Source organism: Hylaeus anthracinus, unplaced genomic scaffold (genome assembly GCF_026225885.1).
Source record: "Hylaeus anthracinus isolate JK02 unplaced genomic scaffold, UHH_iyHylAnth1.0_haploid 5, whole genome shotgun sequence".
Lineage (NCBI taxonomy): Eukaryota > Metazoa > Arthropoda > Insecta > Hymenoptera > Colletidae > Hylaeus > Hylaeus anthracinus.
Window position 1 is genome coordinate 9783771 of NW_026535322.1, and position 19923 is coordinate 9803693.

At 30.2% G+C, this 19923-nt stretch overlaps 5 protein-coding genes across 8 annotated transcripts; 3 read left to right on the plus strand and 2 right to left on the minus strand.

The window, feature by feature from the left end:
• Positions 1 to 326: 326 nt before the first annotated feature.
• On the plus strand, positions 327 to 5484 carry LOC128895783 (striatin). Of its 2 annotated transcripts, none has more exons than XM_054158697.1 (11): positions 327 to 1268; positions 1938 to 2041; positions 2115 to 2300; positions 2388 to 2571; positions 2744 to 2905; positions 3004 to 3130; positions 3222 to 3337; positions 3440 to 3618; positions 3706 to 4043; positions 4151 to 4462; positions 4553 to 5484. In XM_054158697.1, the coding sequence occupies exons 1-11, from the start codon at positions 1002 to 1004 to the stop codon at positions 4720 to 4722; spliced, it is 2145 nt and encodes a 714-aa protein (XP_054014672.1). In that variant the 5' UTR covers positions 327 to 1001; the 3' UTR covers positions 4723 to 5484. The 2 variants fall into 2 exon arrangements, with proteins under 2 accessions (XP_054014672.1, XP_054014673.1); XM_054158698.1 differs by having other exon boundaries at positions 333 to 1268; positions 2747 to 2905.
• Positions 5485 to 5732: 248 nt separating this feature from the next.
• LOC128895789 (lysM and putative peptidoglycan-binding domain-containing protein 2) lies at positions 5733 to 7423 on the plus strand. Of its 2 annotated transcripts, none has more exons than XM_054158714.1 (5): positions 5733 to 6172; positions 6258 to 6544; positions 6652 to 6798; positions 6871 to 6994; positions 7095 to 7423. In XM_054158714.1, the coding sequence occupies exons 2-5, from the start codon at positions 6368 to 6370 to the stop codon at positions 7202 to 7204; spliced, it is 558 nt and encodes a 185-aa protein (XP_054014689.1). In that variant the 5' UTR covers positions 5733 to 6172; positions 6258 to 6367; the 3' UTR covers positions 7205 to 7423. The 2 variants fall into 2 exon arrangements, with proteins under 2 accessions (XP_054014689.1, XP_054014688.1); XM_054158713.1 differs by having other exon boundaries at positions 5767 to 6172; positions 6871 to 6998.
• A 2837-nt stretch (positions 7424 to 10260) lies between these two features.
• Positions 10261 to 11224, minus strand: LOC128895790 (trafficking protein particle complex subunit 3). Its single transcript, XM_054158715.1, has 2 exons — positions 11124 to 11224; positions 10261 to 10964 (listed from the first exon to the last, which is right to left on the minus strand). The coding sequence occupies exons 1-2, from the start codon at positions 11184 to 11186 to the stop codon at positions 10467 to 10469; spliced, it is 561 nt and encodes a 186-aa protein (XP_054014690.1). The 5' UTR covers positions 11187 to 11224; the 3' UTR covers positions 10261 to 10466.
• A 375-nt stretch (positions 11225 to 11599) lies between these two features.
• LOC128895785 (all trans-polyprenyl-diphosphate synthase PDSS2) lies at positions 11600 to 13568 on the minus strand. Its single transcript, XM_054158706.1, has 5 exons — positions 13079 to 13568; positions 12872 to 13000; positions 12603 to 12804; positions 12111 to 12533; positions 11600 to 12040 (listed from the first exon to the last, which is right to left on the minus strand). Exons 1-5 carry the CDS (start codon positions 13414 to 13416, stop codon positions 11885 to 11887), a joined length of 1248 nt encoding a protein of 415 aa, XP_054014681.1. The 5' UTR covers positions 13417 to 13568; the 3' UTR covers positions 11600 to 11884.
• Positions 13569 to 13812: 244 nt separating this feature from the next.
• On the plus strand, positions 13813 to 19823 carry LOC128895782 (iron-sulfur clusters transporter ABCB7, mitochondrial). Of its 2 annotated transcripts, XM_054158696.1 has the most exons (12): positions 14279 to 14411; positions 14688 to 14967; positions 16350 to 16601; positions 16666 to 16873; positions 16950 to 17116; positions 17208 to 17486; positions 17595 to 17769; positions 17845 to 18002; positions 18075 to 18238; positions 18309 to 18438; positions 18512 to 18787; positions 18866 to 19823. In XM_054158696.1, the coding sequence occupies exons 2-12, from the start codon at positions 14710 to 14712 to the stop codon at positions 19115 to 19117; spliced, it is 2319 nt and encodes a 772-aa protein (XP_054014671.1). In that variant the 5' UTR covers positions 14279 to 14411; positions 14688 to 14709; the 3' UTR covers positions 19118 to 19823. The 2 variants fall into 2 exon arrangements, with proteins under 2 accessions (XP_054014670.1, XP_054014671.1); XM_054158695.1 differs by lacking the exon at positions 14688 to 14967 and having other exon boundaries at positions 13813 to 14411.
• Positions 19824 to 19923: the final 100 nt, after the last annotated feature.

A 19923-nucleotide genomic window follows, 5' to 3' on the forward strand; every position in this document is an offset into this window, starting at 1 on the left:
AACACAAGAGCACACAGGAGTATTCTTGAGTATTCTGTCAAGAAAGATAAGTCCTTGTAGAGGGCGACACTTCCGATATTTTGTTTACCTCTGAATTCCTTTGAATGTTCGTATTATTAATTATTCAGAAATGGTATGAAACATCGCAAAAATATGTAAGGTTTTAGTAACCTATTGGCGATTGGATTTTTGTAGTAACAACAACCTTGATTTTTAGAAAACAAGGTTGCTGTTAAATAAAAAATGAAATGATCTACAGAGTTTGTATTTCAATTTTCATATTCAAAATACATCATTCGTAATTAATTATCAAGAAACACCTGTGTTGTAATCGTTCACACACATATAGTTATAACTTATAACTGTGGGAAGTTTCTATCTTGAGGATCAGCCTTACAAAAATGTTCGTATCAACGAATCCGTAGTTTCGGTAAACGTGAACTTGATATACATTAATTATTAACACATAATATTTATACACGAGTTACATATTATATCCATTTTCTTAACTAATTATCCATTTTACTAATTGCCACGATCCAATAAACTCAATATAAAAATATCCGAGAAGACGATAAAAGATGCTGTAACTTTTCTCGTTGTTTTAACTGTAATACGTCACGAATGAAATAGATATTTATTCTGTAATAATTTCGATCGACAATTTGTGCTCATGTAAAGACGGTATAATGCATCGATAGAATACACCTGAATACACTCTGGAAGAATGGTGGAAGCAAGTACGATTCTGAAGATATGCAAAGAAGAAAATATTTGTTTGCTATTCGAGAATAGTTAAACGGTCAATCAGATTCTAGTAAACGAGTAACGAGCGATTAGATTCGATAGAAAATACATCGGTTCCATTGAAATCTAATACGCCCGCATGCGTATTAATTACTTCTTTTCGCGAACTCGATCGAAATACATTATCCGACGGGAGAGCACTCTTTGGGCTCCAGAGGAAAGAAAAGTTGTTGTAATGGCTGCCGTGTCATGAAATGAAGGTACCGAGCCAGTTTTGTGGTTCCACGATGGAGGATAACTCCAGTTCTACATCTCAAAATCACAATGGACAATTATCTAGTGGTGCAAATGTTTCACTGACAAACAATAAACATCAGGGCAGTGACAATGGTAGCAATGGCGATGCCAAGGATCAAAAGCCACAATACTCTATGCCTAGCATTTTACACTTTATTCAGCATGAATGGACTCGCTTCGAACTTGAAAGATCGCAATGGGAACTTGACAGAGCAGAATTCCAGGTATAACTACGATTTATTTTGGAAATTTACGAAATTCATGTGCCCGCTTTTCCTTAATGCACCTCCTTCTTATTGTCACTTCAACTGTCATGTGACAGGAGATTGTAAAATCGCAACTTATTTTAATGGGTGTAAAATATTGTAATAGCGCGTGTAAACTTCAATAAAATGAGTACTACAGATCTGGAACTTAAACTAAAATGTATTTTACAGGAACATCTCTGTTCATTATTACGATGTATCCATTTAATGTTTGCATGACAAATGTTATCATATTGTTACATTAAAAATTGTATTTCCATCAAGATTAGTAGTAATATCTATGTACAACGTAGTTATCAATTTATATGCATTGTACAATTAACTTGTATAGTAATAAAATTTAATGTAGCTATTAATAGTTTATGTGACAGTATAATTGTTCGTGAACAAAGCTTTGCTTTATTGTGCACAAACCGGTTAATACAATTGGTGGATGATATTAATTGTTGATATTTGTACCTTATATTCATGTAAAAACCATTTTGTGAAACGAGCTCAAAGAGAATAATTGTTTTTATAAATGTATCTAAACATAAATTGGATTACAAGTATTTAATCAAGTATAATATTGGATTATAAGTATCAATACTAGCATAAAACTTAAATATATTAAGTATTTACTTACAGGCTAGGATAGCTTTTTTACAAGGTGAAAGAAAAGGTCAGGAAAAGTTAAAAAATGATCTAGTAAGAAGAATAAAAATGTTAGAATATGCGCTCAAACAAGAACGGTAAGTGCTGCTCCAATAATATATGGTTATATTTTATACAGAGGTGCATATAATATATTTGTCATTTTTACAGAGCAAGGTACCACAAACTGAAATATGGCACTGATTTAGTAATTCAAGGAGATGTAAAGCCTCCTGTTCAAGATGAAGGTAGTAGTACTTGCGCTTACTCTGAAGTTGGAGGAGGTGGCGACGGGGAAACACCCTTTACTTCGGTCAATAATATCAGTTGGAGACAAGGTCGTCAACTTTTGAGACAGTAAGCAAAACTCGATATCCACAAATATCTATTTCTATACAATAATGTCGATTGTTGTTAATGCATATCTATAATTCTTATTTTTAGATATTTACAAGAAATTGGTTACACAGATACAATAATAGATGTACGTTCAAACAGAGTGAGATCTTTACTTGGTTTAAATAATAATACAGATTCGGAAGACATGAATACTCCTGCATTAAATGGCAATGAACCATCAAATAAACAAGTAAAGGAGAACTATGTCTGCAGAGTTTCAGAAAAAAAGGTAGATGTAAATAAGTTTTTTCGCGATTAATTATTTTATACTTTTAGTTAAATTAGAAATTCATTTGACAGTTTAATTTATTTTAGTATTAAATATAAATACTTTCAATGTTGATTAAATTTAATGATAATGTAATCACAGTCGTGAATATAGCTACGTATGTTTATGCTAGCAGAACCCGTCTTCTATAGCAGAAGCAATGATACTAGATACAGAAGCAGCTGTTTTGGCAAATTTTGAATTTCTGGCTCAAACAGATATGGATATGGAAGAAGAAGAAGGAGACGTAGAAGATGATACCTTTGATTCAAACATGGATCCTAAACCAAATAAAGTAATGAATATTTTTATAATTCTATTATATAGTATTATATACAAATAGATATTTTCTTCGGTAATTGTATCATTTATAAAATATAATATCTTTTTTAGACAATACTTCGAACAGAGGATGTTGATGCAGAGGCAGAAGAAGTTTTAAATGAACTAAATCTTCTCACAGAAATCGAAGAATCACCACCAGGTTCCGTTCATTTGGATATATATTCGACCGATTGTAGTTAGTATCGACTTCTCCCATCATTCCATTAAAAGACTCTTACCGAGTAAGAGTTGTAGTAGTATAAAAACAAATAACGATCAATTTGCAGACGCATTACATTTACGATCAGATCCAAGGTGTCCGAATAAAGAAGGTGATTCCACATTAGAATTGGGTGAATTAGAACTATTGTGCGTTAACAATGAAGCGGAGACCTCATACGATGTGAGTTACATTGGTTATGCTATTGTTACGTAAATGTACGCGATATATCATGTTGTCATCTTTTTTAAAACAAATAATAAGAATAGATATATATTGATGTAGATGGTAGCCACTACAAAGGAGACCTTCAGAAAAACATGGAATGTAAAATATACGTTACGATCTCATTTTGACGCTGTTCGAGCTCTCGTCTTCCACCCCACAGAAGCTGTTCTTATAACCGCGAGCGATGATCATACACTCAAACTGTGGAATCTCCATAAAACTTTACCAGCAAAGAAGTAGGCCGTTTAAATTTCGATAAACTTCCGACTCCTTCTTTCGTTTAACGTTAAGAAAGTCTCTGTATCGTATTCTTTTGATTGCAGATCAGCTTCGTTAGATGTAGAACCATTATATACATTCAGATCGCATACTGGTCCTGTTCTATGTTTAGCTATGTGTAGCACAGGGAATCAATGTTACAGCGGTGGTTTAGATGGTATGATTCATTGTTGGACACTCCCATCGGCTAACATTGATCCCTATGATTCCTATGAACCAAGTGTCCTTAGCCAAACATTAAAGGGACACACAAATGCAGTGTGGGGCTTGAGCATGTATCAACCGCGATCGCAATTGTTATCGATCAGTGCCGATGGAACTGTTAAATTATGGAGCCCCCAAAGCAAATCTCCGCTACTTCATACATACGTTTCCGAACAAGGTGTGATATTTCTATTGCCATTCAAAAATTACTATTCTAATAAAAGTTAAATGTCATTTTACAAAATTACGTATATATATCTTTTTTTTCTTTCAATCTCTTTGCAGACGGCATACCAACATCGGTAGACTTCATAAGAGATGATCCACATAAATTAGTCGTAGCTTATGAAGGAGCTTGCGTGGTATTTGATACGGAAACTGGTGAGAATATAGCTCGTCTGGAAGCTAACGAGACAAAGGGAGTGAATCGTGTCGTGACACATCCAACATTACCGCTAGTTGTCGCGGCACACGAAGACCGACATATTCGATTTTATGATCATCGATCGGCTACTCTTGCTCATGCCATGGTTGCTCATTTAGATGCAGTTACTAGTCTTGCTGTTGATCCCCATGGTTTATATCTACTTTCAGGAAGTGAGTAACGATAAACTATACATATAAGAAAATGGTGATCGAATATTGATGCATCGCGGATTATAACATTGATAATAATTTCGTTTCAAGGTCACGATTGCAGTATAAGATTATGGAATATGGATAATAAAACTTGTGTTCAAGAGATAACGGCACATCGTAAAAAGTTTGACGAAAGTATTTTAGACGTAGCATTTCATCCATCGCGACCTTTTATAGCAAGCGCAGGGGCTGACGCTCTTGCCAAAGTGTATGTGTGAGATGTAAATTAAGGTACACATTTCTACTATCGACATGCATCAAGACGGAACACATTTTGTACTCATTCTTTCTAGATAGTTTTACCTGTACGTGTTACACTTCCAATTTTGTTGTAACTTATATTGCTCTACCTTTGAAGTACCACTTTAAAAAAAAATCAAATCTGACGTATATATATATATATATATATATATGTATATCCATGTTATAATACTGAAATTTGCACATAACCCGTGTCCGCGACAACTTATCAAAAACCGTAATTTCGAATACAAACGCTGCTTATCAATGAGATCTTTATTAAGTAGCTATATTATTTGGGATACCGGAAGGGGTGTGTCTTGTAGAATACTAGTTGACATAGTTCTGATAATTAGACGAAGAAATACCCCTTACCCATAATCCAGGAAGCACACTGCCGCAGTAGCATAATATTTATCCCTATGTTAACTATTTATTACCAATATTACAGTTACTGTTGCACAGCTACTGGAGATTAATACGTACTATTCAAGGATAAATTTTTCCTAATAAAAATACATCAATTAGTCTCCCATTATATAATTTGTATGCTACCTTATATATTTATCGAGGTTAGCATATAGTAACAACAGGATCAGAAGCAACAACAATAATAATAATTATAACCATAAGTTAATTATACTGTAAGAGATATAATATTAATAACAGTAAATTATAACTGTGTGTTTCTCTGTAATATATTGTATTTAAAAATAGATGAACTGTGTAACGTACTATAATTAACATGTTTTTATTAAAATTTAATTCCATTTCTATTATTTTATTTTTTTGTTTTACCTCAAACAGATATAAGTAACTAAAGCTATGCTTACGCGAACAAGAATAACGATTTAAAATATTTATGAAATAATTAAATTTACGAACAATGGTAAAGATTAATATATTCTACACGCGTTATGTAATAACATAATGAAGAAAGCGATCTTCTATTCTTATCGCAGTAGTAAGTTGAATACACGTATAAAGGCATGTGCGATATAATATGTATACAAATTTTACATTATGTTATTTCATTTACATTTGTTCTATAATTTCTATCAAACATGATATTTCTTTTGTTTAAAATCGACGTTATTCTTTTGTGTAACGCCCTTTAACTGTCCAATCAGAACGAGGCGATGGTATCACTCGGGTCAAAGCCTATATAAATTGTTATCACGTTGATCAGCTGAGCAGACATTTGTAGTAATTTGTAGTGCAAGTGTGACTTGTGACACAAGTTATTTGTCGTGAATAAACTTGTAAAATTGTATAATATGATTATTAGAAAAAATATACATTGAAGAAAAATGCATGTCTTTCAATTATTTCAAATGTGATTGCATTTAGAAAGTTATCGGAATGTATTAATCAGATTGTAGTTCAAGCGCGATGATTGATAATAGAATTTTTTTATATTTTAAGAATGTACGTAACATATTTTTATACAAAATAGTCTCGGTAACTATTATTATTAACGTGTAGTGACGAATTCTCTTGTGTGTCCGAATAGGTTATGCGATTATGTCGCTTGAATTGTATCTAAATTTCTGTTCCGCAAATATCAAAGAGTGGTATATTTATTGCGCTTCGTAAGCGCCGATAGTATTTCGGAAATTAAGAATGGAACGAAATGGCGCGAGGGAAATGGAAGAACGAATGTGTATAAGAGATACTGGCAGAACATTAAAAAAGTATGGCAGTACAGCCAAACATATTACACGACCTGAAAATTTAATAAAACACACGGTATCAACAACTGATACACTTCAAGGAATTGCTCTAAAATATGGAGTTACAGTACGAATTCGTTATTTTGTTCTACTTGTTGCTCTTTGACAGATTAAAAGCAATGGTAACAGCTATGGCAAATACCTATATGTTTCTTTTATTTCTTGTTCTTATAGACCGAACAAATAAGAAGGGTCAATAGATTATGGGCTTCTGATAGTTTATTCTTAAGGGAACACTTACTTATCCCTGTTAATCCAGAGAGCCCTTTGTCCTTACCTACCGACAATACAAATGAAACTGAACATAACGAAGTTCAAACTGTAATTATCTTTTTATATAAACTGGCACTGTATGGTTAATTTATATTATATAAATCTAAAATATATTTTCAGGTTTCTAGTCCATCTTCGATCACATCATCTATAGATGATGACAGTTCAGTTAATGATTTTTTAGCTAAAATGGATTCTTCTATAGCTAGTGCAAAAAGGGAAGTTAAACGAACTCAGGGGAATAGTGAGTAAGTCGTTTATCATTAATTAATAAATATTGAATATAAACGATTGTTGCTTTTGTATTGTAAAATTGATGGTTTTTCGTTTTTTTTGTAATTTAGATTTTGCATCGAGGGTAACGATGCCTATGTACAGCGGCATAGAGTGTCTACTAACCTACGTAACTCCTTTCCTATGGCATCAAATACACATGCGATATCATCCACTTTAGAGCCATTAAGACCATCGTCTTCTAGTGATATGCATAACTTTCCAACTGCTGTAGTTATGACTCAGGGTAGAAAAGTGAAGACATCTTTACAAAGACTTCAACAACAACAAGATGAAATATTTCAGTTGTAGCAACTAAATATTATTGGACTGTAACATGTTCAAAATTATCCAGTGTCATTAAAGAGCTTGAAGAAAAAAATATATTGGATACTGAATAATACATTTGAAATAATAGAAGATTATTTCATATTTAAAAATTGGTTGATCCGGTATTAATGTAAGTTGTACTCATTCTTTCTTATAAAGTCTCTATGATATTTTGATTATTTTCTTATCGGAAATGATTGTAAAAATAATGCCAGCCAATTATATTCTTGTAGTCTCAGTACTACCAACAATGGATCAACTAGCTTTCATATTGTCCAAGCATATTTTCGAAATATTTTCAATAATATTTCTTAGTGGACCATATGTGCCTTTAATCCAAATCAATTGTGCAATAATTCTGTCATTGTCCTTCAAGATTTTTTATGTTACGTATAAAATGTCGTTTTTGCATGATATGTAAAAGTTAAATTGTTTTCGTATTAACTCCGCGGGCAATGGCACATACAATCACGATTAAAACTTCTGTAATACAAAAAAAAAAGAGTTAAGTTAATTCAAACTTTTCTTATGACTAGTTATATTACGTATTTGCATGACAAATTGCTACTAGAAATTACGGTTCATTACATTAATTGCAATTTAATGTTAATACTCTATAGTAAAAGTCTATTTTCTCTTGTCTTCCTAGTAGAATGCTCACGATATTATTTTTTTAAATAATTTATTTCGTTCATAAGGAATTAAATACTAATTTAGACAGATCCATGCAACTTGAATGACAAACCACTCGTTCGTGTTAGTAAAATATGACATTCAAATTCGTCCATTCAAGTCTTTATAAAATTTCAAACGTTTATACAATTTTTCAACGAAAAATAACTATCTGTATGAAATTAGAATTTTAAATAGTATTGCAATTAATAATGTATTCATTAAAATCAATATTTAATTCCAGTCACAAACAATTCCAGTAAACAACTCTTTATGTTAGTTTAATAAAAATATTGATTTAAGTTTCAGAAATAAATAATGAATTTATATATAAATAATGAAAATTATTTGTAATTATTTTGGGGGTAATAAAAATTTACTATTAATGTGGTTATTAAAAATTGTATGCAAGAAAAGATAGTACCTGGTAATGTTGTCTATACATAGTACTTTTACATTCTTATATTAATGTTACTTACAGATATGATCCATTATCTGGTCTATTACTGTTATATTGCTTATATTATATTAGGCATAATGTACTCGTGTACTATATGAAAGCAACTATAGCCTACTACAATAAAATATTGAAAGAATAAGTTCTGTTAACAAATCGTGATTTATTTTATAACATAATAAAATAAATAGAAAAGAAATATATATTCGAAAGTTTATATTAGACAAATGCAAAACAATCTAACTTATTTTTTCACTTTGTTATGAATTCATAACGATTAATTAAAATCATTTTTAATGCTGTGCATTAATTATTAATTGTAAGTACATTAAGTAGGAAACATTTCGTGTATATTATATAGTTTACGAATTGTACTATAGTTTGAAGCAGTAATTGTGGTGCATATGAAATGAATACAGTCAATTTTTATATTCATTTGCATAGTATATACATATATACATTAAATAACCATTTATGTTAAAATGCATACATGTAGAATAAATATTATTGGTTGATAAAAAGTGATACATATATCGCGACATGTGATAGAGAACATGTAAAATTGTATATAAATTATACAAATTACTAATGTTCTATATGCTCAAGGAAGGATTTGATTTACTATGCATGATTATTGATTGTTAAAATAGGTGCTTGTAAATTATGAACACTGTTATATTAATTTAACAAATTTTACATATAAGTAGCTCCAATGCCTGTAAATGAATGCATAAAAATATGACATTCTAAATAATATAAATTAAAATTGGCAAATATATATTAATTTATTATTTCTGTTTAATACTATATAAGAGCAATAAATTTAATGGTCACAAAATGAATTATGATGTTCTGTTACAAAAGTTTGTTTGAAAACACTAGTTTATGTTGTACATTGGTTGGTTGCAACACTTAGTAAACTATTTAGAAATTTTATAGTTACCATGTAATTAAAATACTTCATTCAGTATTGAATAAAATATCTACTTTGCTATTAGTTATCCTAATAGGTGGTGTTATATATTTACCACAATCACATTTTGTCTCATTTACAAAGTTAAATGAACCTATGCGATTATTACAACATGGACAGTATAGCCTACCCTTTGTCCAAGATTCCTGTAACAAATATATATTGACTTGTATACATTTTGCTTCAAGAGCTTTATAATGAACATGCATTATATATTGTCATTGAAATTAAATTAAATTTTTTTGGATAAAATTGTATATTTTTCATGTAATGAAAACTTTACTTGATTTATTTTGTATTCAATCCATTCAGGCATATCTTCCATTGACACATACGAACAAGATTCCGAATTGTTTGCTGTACATCCTAAATCCATCTGATTCTTTTTTATTTCACTATGACAAGTTAATAATTGTATCGATTCCTTATTAAAAAGATTCTTTCTACAATGCCTACACTTCACATCCATAACCTACGAAGTTTCATAAAATAATCGCAAATATATAAATATATGTGTATCTCGTAGAAAAATCTTTTCAATTCTTTTGATGACTGATAACATTGATACAATTTTAGAGGTTATGAAACAGGGGCGAACTGCAAAGAAACAAACTTTAAACTTATAAGTACGACAAAGCAAACACGTATGTCCGTACAAAAATGATACGAGTATAATGGATTACACGTTAAAGATTAACGTGTAGATGCCATTAACATTATTTAATAAAATGTAACACAATATACATTTTTTATTGTAAATTATTTTTTATTTAGTAAAGAAACTAAGAAATGAGAATTCATGAGCTATAAATAAGTATATATATTATGTATATATATAAACACCACAAAATTCACCTACATAATGCTAGCTTTGTTTACTATACATAACGAAAGAATATAAATTTTTTATAAAGTATTATGCATATTCTATAACATAAATTGTTTTCATCCATAAAAGCTAGAGTCATAGGTTGGCTTCAATTATTTGTTCCTCCAATAACATAAAATTATCTAATCTTCACCCGCTGGAATGGCATCCTCTAACCTTTTAATAAATTTAACACGTAATTCATTTACATTATCATTCTTAAGCTGATCTTGTATAAACCAACAGGCAATCTCCATCTGCACCATTTCACAAGCTCCCCTAAGTATTCCAATTAATATATTACAATACTTTAGATTTAAACAGTGATCTGGTAATTCTACAAATTCGGTTAACGGATTTGCTTCAAAGCATAAAGAAAACTCATCCCCAGCAGCGCTCCAATTTGCAATCGTCGGTGTTATACCCAAGAATATCTTGAAGCCAGTCTGTATCTTTTCTGCTGTGTCTCTAAAGTCATAACAACGACCAGATCCAGTACGTGCTAGGAAATCTTCTATTAGACGAATTCCCATATTGTAACCCATTCTTTCTAATTGCTTATTCACATCCTCAACATTTTCGTAATCTTTTAGCAATTGAGCCACCAATGCACCATACGTCAACGTAAACAATTCAGAGTTCTGAAAATAAAATAAATATCAATGTTAAACTCTCTACATAACCTTACTTACGATTGAATTCATATTTCTCGTTATTTATCTAATAATATAACGAAACGTAGTAACGTAAGATCCGACTATTTTTCAAATTAAAGTAATGTACATTAACGATGTACTAACAACTTTCTTCGAGTCGAGTTTCGTGCCTGCTCGTGACATGTTTACATACGGTATATGGTTCATATACTGTACGAATGAGAGCACAGTATACCACTGGACAACTGCAATATTTTTCATTTAATCGATCTATTGACATTCTAATTAAATATAATTATAAATACATATTTTTCTATCTTACCGTTTCAATCTTTCCGTATAATATTAATATAATGCGCATAATAATGTATTAACTTTTTGCAAAACGGATCATTTTTAATAGAAACGTTAGAAAAAAACTCGTGAAAATTATTTTAAATAACATATAAATTTTACTTTAATTTAACGATTTTTGCATATGCATTAATAAAAGAAATTTATATCAATTTATGGTAGTAGGTTTATAAAATTGTAAGTGTCCTTTCAAGTGTAATCATACACTGCCTGCAAAAAATTAAAAATAGTTTTTATGTAATTTGAAAGAAACGTTATGCATAATAAAAATGAAAAACAAATATAAATTCAGAATTTGTAAATTTCAATCATACATATACGTTATAGTCATAACATTTATGTAAACATTATTTATTATAAAATGTATCAAGTTTGTAATTTTCACAATACTTATAATATTTTGTTCGTAATATAGCTTATATATATAAATTCTACATGTTTGTATACAATTCCTGTTAAAACTGAAAACATAACCTAGGACGGAGTGCCCAAACTGATTTTAGGGTAATTATATAAAATGTACACATTAGTTTTTCTGTTTAAGTGAGTATTTAGAAATCTTCCATAGCTGCTATAATGTTATATAATGCTGTCCTTGCATCACTTTTTTCAAATACACTTAAAACTTCCATTGCTCGTTGAGAGTGTCCTTTTTGTAGTTGTTTTGTTAATTCAACTCCAGGTCCCGTTGTAACAATTTTGTGAACCTATGTATTAAATATGCAGAATAGAAGATTTTATTAAGTAAGAATATACGGTATAAATATTAATATTTACCTTAGCATAATCTACATTGTTTACAGACTGTAATCCTTTATCGATTTCTGTCAAAATCGATGGATCGTGTTCAATGTGAAACATAATTGGTGCAGAACACAAATTGAACATTGTGGTCTGATCTTTTACAATAAATGGACCTAGGTCTAAACAAGCTTGCCAAGCCAATGCTAAATGTTTCCCAAAGTTATAACCTTGCTCTTGTATTTCATTACTGTGTCCAGCTAATTTCAATGTACCTTTACAGGACTTTCCAAGTAAAGCACCAGCACTCAATACATTTCTAAGAGTCCATTCTTTTACTGCGTAATCTGTACGATTTTCAGGAGGTACAGAAGGTAAAGGATTATTCTGACTATCTCTACGTCCCACAAATTCTGCTTCTGCTAAATCTCGTACTGCGCTTGACATTAATTCTACAATCTAAATAAAATTTCTGTACAAGATGAAGTTGCATAGTTAGTAAGAATAGTGAATAATGTGTATACATACATCTTGATTACGAAGATTTGCTAATTCCGCACAAGAATTAGCTAGTAAATAATCTCCACTTAATAACGCAATTTTGTTGCCAATATTCATGTCATTTAATTCTGAAGTTTCTAAATGAACACCGGGTTCGATATTTATTAGCCCTTTGTGAACAAGATGACTGGTTCTTATCATTTCTGTGACTTCTGCTAATGCCCGCTGACTAAATAACAACTTGTTCAAAAACTATTTCATTTATACACACTTTGTTAGAAATTATAATGTAATACCTATGAAGCACTCCGGCAGCTTTATCTTCTTCCATGTCGTCTACATTTAAATGACCAGCAGCTTTTGAGATCAACAGTACGATCAGACCCCATGCTTGCATATTATTACGTCCATTGAAAATGATGCCTCTGTTACAAATAAAAATGGAAAATAAACAAACATGTAAATGTAAAAAAGAAATTATAAGCTTTGAATAAAATGCTTACTTAGCTGTTTTCAATAAAGGATGATTAGATCCCACTAATTTCCTTAAATGCAATGCTACATTTGCTATTTCATCGCTTAAAAGCCATCGCAGACTCAAAAATGATGTTGGATATCCAACAATTTTTTCTGCTTCTGAAACAGCCCTGTTCCAATCTGGTTTTTGATTTCCTGCGAGTCTTGCTTCAATCTTGTTGCATTGGTACAAACGAAATTTGTTTTCTGTAGAAGTATGCACAGTTCTTTGTTCACCACAATATACATTGTGATCACTACACAAAATTGATCTGGCTATGCTCCCGTTTCTCAGGTAAGTACAAATAATTTTGTTCGTAGACATTTTCCTACTGTACACACCCGTGGAATTCGTTTTCTCTCAACATTAACATTGGTCACGTATGCAACAGGTATAACGCACATGATTGACGTTTTAAAACTTTCCCTTTTGACCTTATTATGTAAAGAAAACACGCGATCCAACTTTGATAAAAAAAAAAAAAAAAAATTATGTATCAACATTACAGGGATGAAAATATATAATATTGTATTTATATACCCAGCTTCGTATGTAACGTCTTATTTCATTCATTAATGAAAATAGTGCATTTTCTTAGTAAGTAAAAAAGAGATTGCACTAGTGAAGATAACGAAGATAATATTTAGATCTTATCTACACTCTATACCGGGTGTATAATGACTTTTGCCGCTAAAAAGAAAGTCATTAATTCTCTATAGGTGTGGCGTTTCGATTGGTCCTAGAAAATTAAACAATTCTTATTTAATTTTAATAAAGTTCAGTATCGATGATTTTTTGCAGTTATGTACCTGTTTCTAAATTTGGAGAACAATAGATCATTGGATATTTAGATAAATTCGAATTAGTTATCACATGCAGGAGAATACGCAAGAATTGATAACAGAGTATGCGTAATGTTCTGGTGGATAATTGAAGAGACGTCTTTATAAGTGTTTGTGAATTTTGTAAATGTGTCGCAAATGGATAAGTATAGTCGGGATTGCGAATTTCGAGTACAGTAATATTTTGCAGTGCATTGGTGTGGGTTGTTAAAAGTAACTGGTCTATGCCATGATCCAATAACCTAATTTTCTGAATATCATTTTTTGTATCTTCATTTGTGAATAAATCATTCTGAGATAATGTTAAGCATTGTTTTATGCCGTCGCCTGCCACAAGTGGGATCTAATGAAAGGAAACTTTGGATTAAATCTTTTACTACATGTTCGCTTAAATCACGACGACAAATTATTTATTCCGAAGGAGATTTCTTTCACTTTTCTACTCGCAATCTAATGCTTCCAGCGCTTGGAATTAGGGTAATATTTCTGATATATATTTATATATATCTATATATATTTCCACGATACATAGAATATTTTGAATATTAGTTTGTAGTAGAATTATCTAATATTTATCATGTATATTATAATTATTTTAGTAGGTATAAATCATTCACATTATTAATTAAAATGTCAAATAACGAACAGAAGACATACTATGATCGTACAATTCCTATAATGTATTTCCATTAATGAATATTTGCTGATTGACACAGATCTTACAATCAATAATGTAAAGTAATGCTTCTACAGATATAATATATACTTATACATAATGGGTAGAACGTCAAGAAAGCGTCATCAAAAGAAGAAGCTAAATGATAAAGAAATAGCAAAACAAGAAGAATGTTTGGCGCATCTAAAATTGTGGTTATTATCGAATAACTGTTTATCAGTTTCTGATTTACTTCCATTTAATTTTCCTATTACTGGTAGGGGATTAAGAACGTTGAAGGATATTAAAGTCAATGATGTATTGATCGAAATACCATACGAGATATTAATAACAACAGCAACAATATCTCGGAGCTATATTAATATTATTTTTTCAGAAACAGAATGTTACAGTCCTCATTATATATTATCAGTATTTCTCATATACGAATCCCATTTAGAAAATACTTCAAAATGGTATGATTATATTAGTTGTCTACCACAAGTTTTAACAAATCCAGATTTTTGTACACCTAAAGAAAAGAATATATTGCCAGCCTTTATTGTCGATTGTATGTATGAATCTCACAAGATTCAAAATGACTTCCATTTATTAATTAAGTCTATGAATAGTTTAAATTTAAATAAAAAACATAACTGTCCTCATTGTGATAAAGATTTAAAAACTATAATAACATTTGAAAAATATAAGTGGGCATATTATATAGTTAACACAAGAGCTGTCTACATAGAATCAGATCAGATAAAGACAAATAAAGATATGCTTATTAACATAAAACATCCCAATAATTTAGCACTAGCTCCATTCTTAGATTTGTTTAATCATGATATTAATGCTACCGTCAACGTGTCTATGGTCACAAATAAAGATGATAATAAATTTTATAAGATCACTACGTTACAATCTTTTAATAAGGAGTCACAAGTTTTCATCAATTACGGTGCACATAATAGTCTTCAGTTGTACGTTCATTATGGCTTTTTTATACCAAACAATCCATTAGATGAAATTTATTTTGATCTTTTTGACATACAAGCATGCACTAACATTCCAGAATTTAAAGTCGATTTTATTGTATGTAACAAACTACAAAAAAATATGGCATTTACAAGACAAAATTTAAATTATAATGCAATTTCAACATTATTCATAATAACTACAAAATTACAAAAAGAACATTGGTGTGCAAAAATATATGGAGATTCTCTTACTTCAGAGGATTTGTTTGATATATACAATGTAGCAAACAAAATTTTAAATTTAAAAAAAAATGAATTAATAAATTATTTGAGAAATATGCAAAAGTACAAACATCACACTCATGGTTTTTCAATTGCGATACACCTTGTAGAAGAATACATTACGATATTAAATGAATTATCACATAACATTTGCATACATTGTTAATTGGAATAACATAATTGATAAGATATATACAAGAAACATGTATTGTAAATTAATAATACACTCCGAGAACTTTGTAATATTTTAATAAAAAAATTAAAATTTCGGACTAAACTTTGTTTATTTTTTCATTATTTAAAAGTGTTTTTACGTTTTTTTTTATTTATAATTAAAAACATTCGTTATAAATGTTCTTACACCTTTTTAGCAAATAGCAAAGAACAACTAATGCAGAAAGAATAGCGTTCTAACGACAACTTCAATGATACTTTAGTTAAATTTATTATAAACAAAATTGTATAAATAACAATTAAAAATTCATAAATTATTTGTAGTGTTGCAGCGGAAATGTAATTGATCGCATCCTAAAAAAAAAGAGAGTATTGCAAGCAAAATCTATTGTGCCTCCAATTAAGTTTCCACTAATAATTTCTGGATTAACTGGAGGAAAATCGACTCAACAAAAGAGAGATTGTTTTCATCCGGGTGTATCCAGTTTAAGTCGCGAAGCTATCCAGTTTCAAGATAAGGAACCTGTTACATCTACAAATATGATTAAAGCAATGCTAAGATACATTTGGCCAAAGGTAAGTCATCTTATGTAGTTAATTCATACTATAACAATATATGTTTATTACATTTCTTTTTTAGGATGATCCCGATATAAGAAATAGAGTTAAAATGGCTGTTGGTTTACTTATCGGTGCAAAAGTTTTAAATGTCGGTGTTCCTTTTATTTTCAAGTATGCAGTAGATACTCTCAATGCGCAAAGCATAGCAAGTAGCGGTAACGCTATTCTAAGTTTAGGAACTGCACCAGAAACTGTTGCAACGGTAGCAACATCGTTACTCGTAGGATGTATGTATAATAGATTGTTTTAAAAGCACTATTTTATATGTGAAAATGACTAACAATAATTTATTTGCATCAACAGATGGCATAGCACGTGCAGGAGCGGCTGGATTTAGCGAACTACGAAACGCAGTATTTGCACAGGTTGCGCAGCATTCTATTCGAAAAATAGCCAATAACGTTTTCCTACATTTACACAATTTAGATATGGCTTTTCATCTGTCTAGACAAACTGGAGCATTATCAAAGGCGAGATAAATTTATTTTATCCTTGTAAGAGTTTATTCATTTTCAGTATTTAAAACTTATAGTATCATTTATATCCCTAATATTTTTGTAGACAATAGACAGGGGAAGTCGTGGTATAAATTTTGTATTAAATGCTATGGTATTTAATATCATACCTACAGTTTTCGAGTTAGCATTAGTCAGTACAATATTACATTTGAAATGTGGTCCGGAATATGCAAGTGTTGCACTGGGTTGTGTTGGAGTTTATGCCATATTTACATTAGCTGTTACACAATGGAGAACAAAATTCAGAATGTATATGAATCAAGCAGAAAACGAAGCAAGCAATAAAGCGATAGATTCGCTCATCAATTACGAAACAGTAAAGGTATATGGAAAACCTACTTAGTATTGTAATTAGAATAACTACGTATATACAAAATTCTATTGCTACTTCTATTAGACAAACGATTGAAGATTGTATTTTTTATGTTAGTATTTTAATAACGAAAAATTTGAAGCGAAAAGATACGACGAATCGTTAAAAAAATATGAGGCTGCATCGCTTAAAACAAGTACAAGTTTAGCGATGCTAAATTTTGGACAGAATGCTATATTTAGCGCTGCTCTAAGTTTAATAATGGTATTAACATCAACAAATATTATAAATGGTAAAATATTTTTCTCTATGTTTCTCTATGTATGTGATTCAAAGAATGTATTGTAATGGAACAAAATGAATTTAGGTACTATGACAGTTGGAGATTTGGTAATGGTCAATGCACTTTTATTTCAATTGTCAGTTCCTTTAGGATTTTTGGGTTCGGTATATCGTGAAGTTAGACAAGCCCTCATTGACATGCAAACTATGTTTACTTTAATGACAATGGATACAGCTATCAAGGTATTTATTTTCCGTTTCGTACTTACGAAAAATATGTTGTTTGAATAATTAACGTGTTTTCTAACATAACAGTCTAAGGAGAACGCGATGCAATTCAATATAACTCCGATGAATTCAAACATTGAATTTAAAAATGTCAGCTTTCAATATTGTGAAGGCAAGTCTATTTTTAAAGACATCAGTTTTAACATTCCAAGTGGTAAAAAAATTGCTATCGTCGGAGGATCCGGTTGTGGGTAAGATTCAAATGAAGTATCTGTAATTTAGATAAAAAGTAACTCGATGCTTAATGATATATCTTTTTAGTAAAACAACAGTGGTACGATTATTATATCGATTCTTTGAACCGCAGTCTGGAGGTGTTTATATAAATGGACACAATATTCAAGACATAGAGTTACATACTTTAAGAAAATCGATAGCAATTGTACCTCAGGTAATTAAACTGAACGAGATAAATAAATATGTACGATATATTTGTAATCACAAGTGTAAACAAATAATTTCAGGACACCGTTCTCTTTCATGAAAGTATCTTTTATAATCTTCAATACGGAAATTTATGTAAATCGAAAGAAGATGTTTTCGAGGCTGCTAAGATGGCAAACTTACACGATTCGATTCTTAAGTGGCCGAAAGGATACGATACACCTGTTGGTGAACGTGGACTAAAATTAAGCGGAGGCGAAAAACAACGAGTAGCAATTGCCAGAGCGATTTTGAAAAATAGTCCGATATTAATCTTTGATGAAGCTACATCCTCTCTAGATTCTATTACAGAATACGTAAGTAAAATATATTGTGTTTTACATGCTATTAATTTGTATTTAATAGTAAAATATTTTTAAATGATATATTTGTAGAATATTCTTGAAGCATTACGCCGAGCAACTGTCGGACGAACATCTATTGTTATTGCACATCGTTTATCTACCGTTATGGATTCCGATGAAATTTTAGTATTAGATAACGCTACTTTAGTAGAGAGAGGAACTCACGATTCTTTACTTGCTATGCCGAATTCCTTTTACAACAAATTGTGGAAAACTCAACACATAGGTATGCTCAAGTCTAATAAAGAGCAAAATAATAATTGTAGGACGCAAGGAGTTTAAGTGAACAGATTACGTAAGACACAGGTAACAATATCTATAAAGAGTTATGATTGAAAATACATAATTAAGAAATGCTCATTATATTTTAAATATGTTTAAAATGAACTTGAAACCGATTTGTCAGGGAAACAACTCTGTTCAAGATCTATGTAAAGATTGTCGTTACGTAGCGTAATGACACGAAATGTATTCGAGAATGACTATTTTAAAATTATAATTTTAACCGCGTGGTTAAATTTTTCTTAATTTTAATATAAAAACAGTTACGTTTATCATAAAAAATGAAGCCAACTATCTTTCCTAGTATTATGTATTATAAATACAATATGCAACAGTAAACGAGTCATTAGAAATATGTGTATTTAGGATTGTTTCATATTCATATTACAAGGATTGTATTACAAGAATGCATGTGCTGTGCGCATGTTTATTTATATATGAATAAATTGTATAATATCCATGTTTGTAAAAAAAAAAAGAGAAACGATACTCTTCGTTAATTTATTTTTGAATAATATAATTTGTATACTATATTATCTGTAAATATAGAAGGAAATTCGGAATGACATGGTAGATAAAAGATGATTCAACTTCTTATGTTACCAACGTGTATATACTACATCGAACAAAAAATGCTTCTATAAATTTAGAATATTCTTATGTTATGATAGTAAAAACGAAATAAAAGAGTAACTGAACACTGTTATTCTTTGTTATTACTTATTACATATTCATATCCTAGATATCTCTCCTACCGAGATTTTAAGACGAAATCAAGTTACCTTAAATATTTTTGATTGGACGTA